General features: G+C 34.0%; 1 protein-coding gene across 8 annotated transcripts in view; it reads right to left on the reverse strand.

Moving 5' to 3' along the window:
* Positions 1-12,724, reverse strand: part of LOC145661197 (uncharacterized) — a 453,672-nt gene that overhangs the window by 75,012 nt on the left and 365,936 nt on the right. For 6 of the 8 annotated variants that reach the window (XM_081726655.1, XM_081726650.1, XM_081726658.1 and 3 more), the window contains 4 exons: positions 11,836-11,896; positions 8,735-9,000; positions 5,809-5,869; positions 2,694-2,959 (listed from right to left, as the gene is read on the reverse strand). In XM_081726655.1, coding sequence (XP_081582781.1) covers positions 2,694-2,959; positions 5,809-5,869; positions 8,735-9,000; positions 11,836-11,896 — 654 coding nt within the window. The remainder of the gene's footprint in view (positions 1-2,693; positions 2,960-5,808; positions 5,870-8,734; positions 9,001-11,835; positions 11,897-12,724) is intronic. The other 2 variants (XM_081726653.1, XM_081726657.1) reach the window with 2 other exon arrangements.

The raw sequence follows: 12,724 nt of genomic DNA on the forward strand, positions 1-12,724 counted from the left end.
TAAGAATTGCCCATTTCAATATCGTCAATCAATTAGAATTTTTTTCTCTCATTAGCTTATATTATATCCGTAACTAGCATCAATTACTCGATTCGTTGGGTTAAATAAAAAAAAAAAAAAAAATAGTAATATGTTCCGTTAGTCAGTCACTTTTTACTATTACTAAAGCGCTCTCTGATATCGATTATTTTCGATGATTTTTATGTTTCTCTCCTTTCCTCCTTCGCAATGTTGTGTGACTGAATTTAGATTTAAACGGCATTGGAAGTATCACTGTTCATCATATTGACCCCGGAAACTGGATTCGGCACTAATATCGATCATTTTCGATATTTTTTATATATTTCGCTTTCCCTTACCCTGTGTTGCGGGGCACGGCATCGGAAATCTCATTGGTCATCTCAATGACCCCGAAAGCTATTAATTCGACACTGATATCGGTCATTTTCGATCACTTTTATATATCCCCTTCCTCTCTCACCCCATCTCCCAAGCTACAGGGCTGAATTTGGATTTAAAGGGCATCAGAAGTGTCACTGTTCATATCAGGGACCCCGAAAACTGTGGATTCGGCACTAATATCAGTTACTTTCCATGATTTTATATATCTCCCCCTCCCCATATTGCGAGGCATGGCATCAGAAGTGTCACTGTTCATGTCAGTGACTCCGAAAACCATGGATTCGACATTGATAATGGTCATTTTCGATTATATATATATATATATAAAATCGAAAATGACCATTACCATTATATATATATATATACATATATCTTTTCACCCCCCCCCCCAAATTACAAGGCTCAATTTGGACGTAAACAGGATCGGAAGTGTCACTGTTCAACTTAGCGACTCCGGAAACTATGGAGTCGTCATTTTCGCCCCAAGCTGCGAGGCTGAATTTGAATTTAAACAGCATCGGAAATCTCAGCGACCCCGAAAACTTTAGATCCGACACTAAAATCAGTCATTTTCGAACATTTGTAAATGTCTCTCTCCCTTCCCTCCTTTAAGTTGCACCGTGAAAGTGATATGAAAAAAAAAAAAAAAAACATCTCAGGTCCGATCATCATCTATGTTGAAAATTTGAATGAGATCTGTCGGGTGGTTCAAAAATGATGAAGTCACAAAGACAGTTACTTTCATATATATATATATATATATATCCCCTCTCCCCCTCGTTAAGTTGCATCGTCAATGTAAAATGATAAAAATCGTCCGAGGCCCGAACCTCATCTATGTTGAAAATTTGATTGAGATAAGGCATTTTTTCTCAAATAACGTCTTCACTAATTACTAATTGATGTGATGGAATGCAGGTCTACTAATTATAAATATAAATCTTAAAGCGCTCGAAAGACAAAATCTGTCAATAGTTTATGCGAAAATCTGTACTCCTTACCTCTTCCTCGGCTCACCTAAACCAAAGTTGCTGCTACATAAAGTAAGTAATGTATAAAGTTCTTTGTTTGTCCATCCTGTAGAGTAAAAGCGATGGAAAAAGAAAAAAATTTAAGTATTAAATTAAAAACTCATACCATCTACGGCATGAACAAACAAAGAACTTCATACATCATACTTCTTATGCAGCAGCAAGTGTTCTTTGCATGCACCAAGGAAGAGGTGACAATACTATACACAAATCTTGTCTTTTGAATATTTCAAAGTATGATTTTTTTTAACAGTGAATGTCTTGATTATCTTGTTTCCTCTTTCTTTCACTAACTCTAAGGTATCTCCCCGGGCATGAAGGTGTCCGCCACTTTGTATTTGTTCCAGATATCGACTTAATACAAACGAATTATTGTTACCTGGTAGAAACCCTATCAATTCATATCCATTTATACCAATTTTCATTTGGCAGATTATCCGGGACCCCCTACGTTCATTTGGGGAATCCCTTGCGCGTGCATGGTAGGATTGTGAAACATGCAAAATTCAATACAGCAGGTATAACTTCTTCAGTGAATTTATTACCCGCCCTCTTTACGTTGGATAGTTTCCGACTTATTGGCGTCCGAAAGTCATTTTCCCAAGCTTTCGGCACCTTGTAGATCCGTAACTATGTCCGATAGCCGAAAGTTCAAGAGAACTTTTTTTCTTCTTTCAGTAGCAGGAGTCACCTCCCAAGAGTTGTAACACTTATTTTGTAACACCCGATATATACTGTATATAAAGGGATACGCTGCGTGTAACTCACGATTTATGACACAGTCCAGGCTATGGACCCTGCCATATATCTTCAGTCTCTCCAAAATTTGACTCGGCACGTGATTCGAAGCCCGCGATCGGTCTTCTAGAGATTTCCTCAGTTTCAGAACCAAATGACGGGATGGGTCCGTCTCCAAAGGCCAAGGTCGTCTTTGTTCCACGACGACTAACGCTGAAACCTAAAAAGGTTGATTTCTACCACTACCGGTTTGGATAGAGAGAAGGTGGATGCTAGGATCATTGCAAACATCCGCTTCTCGCTTTTACCGTTTTTGGCGTATGATGGCTATGCTGAAACCAGAAATGGTTTATTTCTACCACTTCCATTTTCAGTACGGGGTTGATAATTGAAATTTTGGGACAATAAGTTTACATATATTTTTAAGAAAGTAAAATGAATTTTTATTTTTGGTCTGTAGTAATGTAATTTAATTCTCTATATATTCTATACTAATTTTAGTAAATTAAGTTTATAGCTTACCAATTTGATTAGTTTTAAGTGTCTTTTTCTCAACAGGAACAGGAACATTATCTTTGTTCTTCTTTCTTGCTGCAGCCTTTCCCTTTTTTCCGGCAGATTTGAGCGTGTCACTCAATCTCTTCACCTTCCTCTTCGATGTTTTTGTACTCGACTGTTTTCGCTGTTGTTTTTTACTTCTGTTTAGATTCTTTTTTGCTTGAATTGTCAGAAATGCTTCTACAGGAGATTCCGGACTAAAGCTTTCCTCATGAGAAGCTGATTTCTTCCTAAAATAAAATGTAATCTCTAAAGAAACAGTATGTACGTGGTGCGTACCAAAACTACGTTTAGTCATAGTTCAAAAACTAATAAGGGTAGATTAATATAATTATACATGAACTAACTTTAGATTATAAGACTCAAATCTGTAACCTTTTTGTCTTCTACTTGTATTTATTTTGTAAAAACTTTTTTTAATGCGGACCTCATAGGGTGGATTTTCTCGTAGACACGCCTAATAGCTTTTCCTATATGTTGTTAAAAAGGTGTCGATATTCGTCGATTAGAAAGTGAACTTTCAAATGTACAACTTCTTTGTATAGATGAACACTGGTTAGCTTCGAACATCAGCAGTGCTCTTAGCTTAAGTGGTTTCAACTTCGTAAGTTATTACGCTCGTACAATCTAAAATCAAGACGGTGTTGCAATTTTAGCTCGTGCATTTTTAAATGCAATCGAGATTGACGTACGAAGATTCTGCATCGAAACACATTGTGAACTTGCTACATTAAAACCTGATGAATTAAATATTTGTACTGTATGTATGTATAGGAACCCTGCTGATTACTTAAGAACTTTATTTGAAGAATGTAGAAAAACTTCTCACGAGACTATGCATGAAGTTTAAAATCATAGTTCTTCTAGTGATATAAACATCGATAAATTAACACTTTCAACTGAATAATCGAAGTTTAAAAATTTGTTAAATTTATATGACCTGCATGCTATTGTCAATGTACCACTCTTAGATTTTCCGATCACAAAGCTATTTATTGTAAAATAGCTGCGATAAACATTTAAAGAAAAATCAAAAACCGTTAATGAGAATTACATTTTTTTCAAATGAAAATATAGATTATTTCTTTTTTCTATTATCCCATGAATATTGGAACACTGGTATAATTTGTCCAGAGCTAATGATAAATTCAATTATTTTATTGATACTTTTCTGCATAATTTTAATATAGCCTTCCCATTACAGTTACACAAAGGCCCTAATAAAAACGCGCAAAGGTGGGTTGCGCGACGAATAAAAATTTCTAAGCAAAAAGATATATTACAATAAACTTTTGAAAACTTTCACAAATTTACCAGTTAAATTTAAAGCAAATATAGAAACATACAATAAAATACATGAGAAAGTTATTCGAGCAGCCAAAAGAATTCACAATGAAATATTATATATAGATGTAAAAATAAAATGAAATTGTGTCGAACGCAATAAACAAATCTACAAAGAGTAATCCAATGCGTGAAATATCGCTAGTAAATTATTGGAATAATTCTTTCGCTGATTCTACTGCCATTACTGAAGCTTTAATGATTATTTTCGTAATGTATGTTTACCACCTGGAATATCGGATATTGGTATTGGGGAAAAAATCTCGTGTAATAGGCATGGTATGTTTGTGACTCCGATAACTGAAGAGAAGCTATTGACCTGTATCAGAATCAATTCTAGTTCTTGTTCTGCGAGTATAGATTAAGTCCCGTCCATAGTTACTAAATAAAAAAAGTGCACATTTAATAGGAAAGCATCTCTGCTATGTTGTAAATATATCATTTCAATTAGGTATGTTTCTTGAAATATTAAAGATAGCAAGTTATACCTTTGTACAAAAAAGGAAATATTCATTATGTCCAAAACTACAGACCTATTTCTATTCTATTTGTTTTCTCGAATATCTTTGAATCAGTAATGTTATCGCGATTGAAAAAAATCATATTCTACCATAATGTGATTTCAACTTCTCAATACGGTTTTCACAAAAACAGATCAATCAATACTGTACTGTTTACCTCATTACAGAGATTTCTAATATTTTTGAAAAGAAAAAATACGCAGTAGGCTTATTTGCCGATTTTTTTAAAGTTTTGATAGTGTATAACATTCTCTTCTATTGAACAAACTTCAGAAGTACGGCATTAGAGGTATAGTGCATAAATGGTTTTCCTCGTACTTGACGAACAGAAAATAGATAGTTCAAAGAAGTAAAACAGTTAGCAATATAGAAGTCGCATTTTCCTCCAAAACCGCTGCTATCTCCACAGATGTTTCTCAAGGCTCAATTCTTGGGCGAGTTCATTTTTTGCTGTGGCGAGTTCAATAAACGATCTTGTTCAATTTACAATAAACAACAGACTGACTTGGGATGAACTTATTGTTGATCTAGATAAAAGATTAAACACTGTTTTGTGATTTATAGACTGGTTCTGTTTCAAAACAAACTTTACTTTCATTATATTATGCTAGCTCCAGTTTTTATTAAGTTTTGGAATTATTTTCTAGGAAGCTTTCTATAGTGCTACTGCTTTCCCTTAACGAATTAAAGCATTTTTATTCACGTAAATGTACATTCATACGACACTCGATAAAAGAATAACATATACACGTTGTATCAAAATTATGTCTGTACTAAGAAAAGTGCTTTTATTATGTCCAATAAATTATACAATAAGATTTAGACTCACTTTAAGGTTATTCAAACCATACCAATATTCATAAAAGTTATTCAAATTTTTGAGTCACAAAGTGTAGTACAATGTTAATGAATATTTAACTGACACTACGTAAAGTTACTCAAACATATACTCAAATATCTCAATATTAATGACAATTCCTATATACTGGTCTCTGTCCGCTTACGTACGAAATTGGATAAATAAATTGAAACTGAAATGGAAATTATTGATGTCTTGATGTGCAACTGACAATAATTAATATGAAAGACTGCTACCCTGAATAGTTTTAATAAAAAATAACTAGAAGAGTCACGCTGCACGCTTCCCAGATGCATGTCCACTGTGTGGATAAATTATTTTTTTTTAAAAAATGCGTAGAATATGTTATACTTACTTAAAAAGAGCATCAGAAGAAGATTCTCTTGTAGTCTCTTGGTTCACATTCTCCTTTTCTACTGTAAAAGAAAGTATATACGAGAATATGAATAAATATGATAGAACATGTTAAACTGAGTATTAACAACAAAAATATTCAACAAATAGTATCACTATTATTGCATATAGGTTACTTGCTGAGAGCTGATAACCTTTAATGCACTTTTGTTCATCAGGAACCTCTTACTTTTTAATGTAAGAATTGCCCATTTCAATATCGTCAATCAATTAGAATTTTTTTCTCTCATTAGCTTATATTATATCCGTAACTAGCATCAATTACTCGATTCGTTGGGTTAAATAAAAAAAAAAAAAAATAGTAATATGTTCCGTTAGTCAGTCACTTTTTACTATTACTAAAGCGCTCTCTGATATCGATTATTTTCGATGATTTTTATGTTTCTCTCCTTTCCTCCTTCGCAATGTTGTGTGACTGAATTTAGATTTAAACGGCATTGGAAGTATCACTGTTCATCATATTGACCCCGGAAACTGGATTCGGCACTAATATCGATCATTTTCGATATTTTTTATATATTTCGCTTTCCCTTACCCTGTGTTGCGGGGCACGGCATCGGAAATCTCATTGGTCATCTCAATGACCCCGAAAGCTATTAATTCGACACTGATATCGGTCATTTTCGATCACTTTTATATATCCCCTTCCTCTCTCACCCCATCTCCCAAGCTACAGGGCTGAATTTGGATTTAAAGGGCATCAGAAGTGTCACTGTTCATATCAGGGACCCCGAAAACTGTGGATTCGGCACTAATATCAGTTACTTTCCATGATTTTATATATCTCCCCCTCCCCATATTGCGAGGCATGGCATCAGAAGTGTCACTGTTCATGTCAGTGACTCCGAAAACCATGGATTCGACATTGATAATGGTCATTTTCGATTATATATATATATATATAAAATCGAAAATGACCATTACCATTATATATATATATATACATATATCTTTTCACCCCCCCCCAATTACAAGGCTCAATTTGGACGTAAACAGGATCGGAAGTGTCACTGTTCAACTTAGCGACTCCGGAAACTATGGAGTCGTCATTTTCGCCCCAAGCTGCGAGGCTGAATTTGAATTTAAACAGCATCGGAAATCTCAGCGACCCCGAAAACTTTAGATCCGACACTAAAATCAGTCATTTTCGATCATTTGTAAATGTCTCTCTCCCTTCCCTCCTTTAAGTTGCACCGTGAAAGTGATATGGAAAAAAAAAAAAAAAAACATCTCAGGTCCGATCATCATCTATGTTGAAAATTTGAATGAGATCTGTCGGGTGGTTCAAAAATGATGAAGTCACAAAGACAGTTACTTTCATATATATATATATATATATATCCCCTCTCCCCCTCGTTAAGTTGCATCGTCAATGTAAAATGATAAAAATCGTCCGAGGCCCGAACCTCATCTATGTTGAAAATTTGATTGAGATAAGGCATTTTTTCTCAAATAACGTCTTCACTAATTACTAATTGATGTGATGGAATGCAGGTCTACTAATTATAAATATAAATCTTAAAGCGCTCGAAAGACAAAATCTGTCAATAGTTTATGCAAAAATCTGTACTCCTTACCTCTTCCTCGGCTCACCTAAACCAAAGTTGCTGCTACATAAAGTAAGTAATGTATAAAGTTCTTTGTTTGTCCATCCTGTAGAGTAAAAGCGATGGAAAAAGAAAAAAAATTAAGTATTAAATTAAAAACTCATACCATCTACGGCATGAACAAACAAAGAACTTCATACATCATACTTCTTATGCAGCAGCAAGTGTTCTTTGCATGCACCAAGGAAGAGGTGACAATACTATACACAAATCTTGTCTTTTGAATATTTCAAAGTATGATTTTTTTTAACAGTGAATGTCTTGATTATCTTGTTTCCTCTTTCTTTCACTAACTCTAAGGTATCTCCCCGGGCATGAAGGTGTCCGCCACTTTGTATTTGTTCCAGATATCGACTTAATACAAACGAATTATTGTTACCTGGTAGAAACCCTATCAATTCATATCCATTTATACCAATTTTCATTTGGCAGATTATCCGGGACCCCCTACGTTCATTTGGGGAATCCCTTGCGCGTGCATGGTAGGATTGTGAAACATGCAAAATTCAATACAGCAGGTATAACTTCTTCAGTGAATTTATTACCCGCCCTCTTTACGTTGGATAGTTTCCGACCTATTGGCGTCCGAAAGTCATTTTCCCAAGCTTTCGGCACCTTGTAGATCCGTAACTATGTCCGATAGCCGAAAGTTCAAGAGAACTTTTTTTCTTCTTTCAGTAGCAGGAGTCACCTCCCAAGAGTTGTAACACTTATTTTGTAACACCCGATATATACTGTATATAAAGGGATACGCTGCGTGTAACTCACGATTTATGACACAGTCCAGGCTATGGACCCTGCCATATATCTTCAGTCTCTCCAAAATTTGACTCGGCACGTGATTCGAAGCCCGCGATCGGTCTTCTAGAGATTTCCTCAGTTTCAGAACCAAATGACGGGATGGGTCCGTCTCCAAAGGCCAAGGTCGTCTTTGTTCCACGACGACTAACGCTGAAACCTAAAAAGGTTGATTTCTACCACTACCGGTTTGGATAGAGAGAAGGTGGATGCTAGGATCATTGCAAACATCCGCTTCTCGCTTTTACCGTTTTTGGCGTATGATGGCTATGCTGAAACCAGAAATGGTTTATTTCTACCACTTCCATTTTCAGTACGGGGTTGATAATTGAAATTTTGGGACAATAAGTTTACATATATTTTTAAGAAAGTAAAATGAATTTTTATTTTTGGTCTGTAGTAATGTAATTTAATTCTCTATATATTCTATACTAATTTTAGTAAATTAAGTTTATAGCTTACCAATTTGATTAGTTTTAAGTGTCTTTTTCTCAACAGGAACAGGAACATTATCTTTGTTCTTCTTTCTTGCTGCAGCCTTTCCCTTTTTTCCGGCAGATTTGAGCGTGTCACTCAATCTCTTCACCTTCCTCTTCGATGTTTTTGTACTCGACTGTTTTCGCTGTTGTTTTTTACTTCTGTTTAGATTCTTTTTTGCTTGAATTGTCAGAAATGCTTCTACAGGAGATTCCGGACTAAAGCTTTCCTCATGAGAAGCTGATTTCTTCCTAAAATAAAATGTAATCTCTAAAGAAACAGTATGTACGTGGTGCGTACCAAAACTACGTTTAGTCATAGTTCAAAAACTAATAAGGGTAGATTAATATAATTATACATGAACTAACTTTAGATTATAAGACTCAAATCTGTAACCTTTTTGTCTTCTACTTGTATTTATTTTGTAAAAACTTTTTTTAATGCGGACCTCATAGGGTGGATTTTCTCGTAGACACGCCTAATAGCTTTTCCTATATGTTGTTAAAAAGGTGTCGATATTCGTCGATTAGAAAGTGAACTTTCAAATGTACAACTTCTTTGTATAGATGAACACTGGTTAGCTTCGAACATCAGCAGTGCTCTTAGCTTAAGTGGTTTCAACTTCGTAAGTTATTACGCTCGTACAATCTAAAATCAAGACGGTGTTGCAATTTTAGCTCGTGCATTTTTAAATGCAATCGAGATTGACGTACGAAGATTCTGCATCGAAACACATTGTGAACTTGCTACATTAAAACCTGATGAATTAAATATTTGTACTGTATGTATGTATAGGAACCCTGCTGATTACTTAAGAACTTTATTTGAAGAATGTAGAAAAACTTCCCACGAGACTATGCATGAAGTTTGTAGTTCTTCTAGTGATATAAACATCGATAAATTAACACTTTCAACTGAATAATCGAAGTTTAAAATTTTTTTAAATTTATATGACCTGCATGCTATTGTCAATGTACCACCCTTAGATTTTCCGATCACAAAGCTATTTATTGTAAAATAGCTGCGATAAACATTTAAAGAAAAATCAAAAACCGTTAATGAGAATTACATTTTTTTCAAATGAAAATATAGATTATTTCTTTTTTCTATTATCCCATGAATATTGGAACACTGGTATAATTTGTCCAGAGCTAATGATAAATTCAATTATTTTATTGATACTTTTCTGCATAATTTTAATATAGCCTTCCCATTACAGTTACACAAAGGCCCTAATAAAAACGCGCAAAGGTGGGTTGCGCGACGAATAAAAATTTCTAAGCAAAAAGATATATTACAATAAACTTTTGAAAACTTTCACAAATTTACCAGTTAAATTTAAAGCAAATATAGAAACATACAATAAAATACATGAGAAAGTTATTCGAGCAGCCAAAAGAATTCACAATGAAATATTATATATAGATGTAAAAATAAAATGAAATTGTGTCGAACGCAATAAACAAATCTACAAAGAGTAATCCAATGCGTGAAATATCGCTAGTAAATTATTGGAATAATTCTTTCGCTGATTCTACTGCCATTACTGAAGCTTTAATGATTATTTTCGTAATGTATGTTTACCACCTGGAATATCGGATATTGGTATTGGGGAAAAAATCTCGTGTAATAGGCATGGTATGTTTGTGACTCCGATAACTGAAGAGAAGCTATTGACCTGTATCAGAATCAATTCTAGTTCTTGTTCTGCGAGTATAGATTAAGTCCCGTCCATAGTTACTAAATAAAAAAAGTGCACATTTAATAGGAAAGCATCTCTGCTATGTTGTAAATATATCATTTCAATTAGGTATGTTTCTTGAAATATTAAAGATAGCAAGTTATACCTTTGTACAAAAAAGGAAATATTCATTATGTCCAAAACTACAGACCTATTTCTATTCTATTTGTTTTCTCGAATATCTTTGAATCAGTAATGTTATCGCGATTGAAAAAAATCATATTCTACCATAATGTGATTTCAACTTCTCAATACGGTTTTCACAAAAACAGATCAATCAATACTGTACTGTTTATCTCATTACAGAGATTTCTAATATTTTTGAAAAGAAAAAATACGCAGTAGGCTTATTTGCCGATTTTTTTAAAGTTTTGATAGTGTATAACATTCTCTTCTATTGAACAAACTTCAGAAGTACGGCATTAGAGGTATAGTGCATAAATGGTTTTCCTCGTACTTGACGAACAGAAAATAGATAGTTCAAAGAAGTAAAACAGTTAGCAATATAGAAGTCGCATTTTCCTCCAAAACCGCTGCTATCTCCACAGATGTTTCTCAAGGCTCAATTCTTGGGCGAGTTCATTTTTTGCTGTGCATAAACGATCTTGTTCAATTTACAATAAACAACAGACTGACTTGGGATGAACTTATTGTTGATCTAGATAAAAGATTAAACACTGTTTTGTGATTTATAGACTGGTTCTGTTTCAAAACAAACTTTACTTTCATTATATTATGCTAGCTCCAGTTTTTATTAAGTTTTGGAATTATTTTCTAGGAAGCTTTCTATAGTGCTACTGCTTTCCCTTAACGAATTAAAGCATTTTTATTCACGTAAATGTACATTCATACGACACTCGATAAAAGAATAACATATACACGTTGTATCAAAATTATGTCTGTACTAAGAAAAGTGCTTTTATTATGTCCAATAAATTATACAATAAGATTTAGACTCACTTTAAGGTTATTCAAACCATACCAATATTCATAAAAGTTATTCAAATTTTTGAGTCACAAAGTGTAGTAGAATGTTAATGAATATTTAACTGACACTACGTAAAGTTACTCAAACATATACTCAAATATCTCAATATTAATGACAATTCCTATATACTGGTCTCTGTCCGCTTACGTACGAAATTGGATAAATAAATTGAAACTGAAATGGAAATTATTGATGTCTTGATGTGCAACTGACAATAATTAATATGAAAGACTGCTACCCTGAATAGTTTTAATAAAAAATAACTAGAAGAGTCACGCTGCACGCTTCCCAGATGCATGTCCACTGTGTGGATAAATTATTTTTTTTAAAAAAATGCGTAGAATATGTTATACTTACTTAAAAAGAGCATCAGAAGAAGATTCTCTTGTAGTCTCTTGGTTCACATTCTCCTTTTCTACTGTAAAAGAAAGTATATACGAGAATATGAATAAATATGATAGAACATGTTAAACTGAGTATTAACAACAAAAATATTCAACAAATAGTATCACTATTATTGCATATAGGTTACTTGCTGAGAGCTGATAACCTTTAATGCACTTTTGTTCATCAGGAACCTCTTACTTTTTAATGTAAGAATTGCCCATTTCAATATCGTCAATCAATTAGAATTTTTTTCTCTCATTAGCTTATATTATATCCGTAACTAGCATCAATTACTCGATTCGTTGGGTTACATAAAAAAAAAAATAGTAATATGTTCCGTTAGTCAGTCACTTTTTACTATTACTAAAGCGCTCTCTGATATCGATTATTTTCGATGATTTTTATGTTTCTCTCCTTTCCTCCTTCGCAATGTTGTGTGACTGAATTTAGATTTAAACGGCATTGGAAGTATCACTGTTCATCATATTCACCCCGGAAACTGGATTCGGCACTAATATCGATCATTTTCGATATTTTTTATATATTTCGCTTTCCCTTACCCTGTGTTGCGGGGCACGGCATCGGAAATCTCATTGGTCATCTCAATGACCCCGAAAGCTATTAATTCGACACTGATATCGGTCATTTTCGATCACTTTTATATATCCCCTTCCTCTCTCACCCCATCTCCCAAGCTACAGGGCTGAATTTGGATTTAAAGGGCATCAGAAGTGTCACTGTTCATATCAGGGACCCCGAAAACTGTGGATTCGGCACTAATATCAGTTACTTTCCATGATTTTATATATCTCCCCCTCCCCATATTGCGAGGCATGGCATCAGAAGTGTCACTGTTCAT

The sequence above is a fragment of the Thermobia domestica genome, chromosome 1, assembly GCF_964235325.1.
Source record: "Thermobia domestica chromosome 1, izTheDome1.hap1.1, whole genome shotgun sequence".
Classification (NCBI taxonomy): Eukaryota; Metazoa; Arthropoda; class Insecta; order Zygentoma; family Lepismatidae; genus Thermobia; species Thermobia domestica.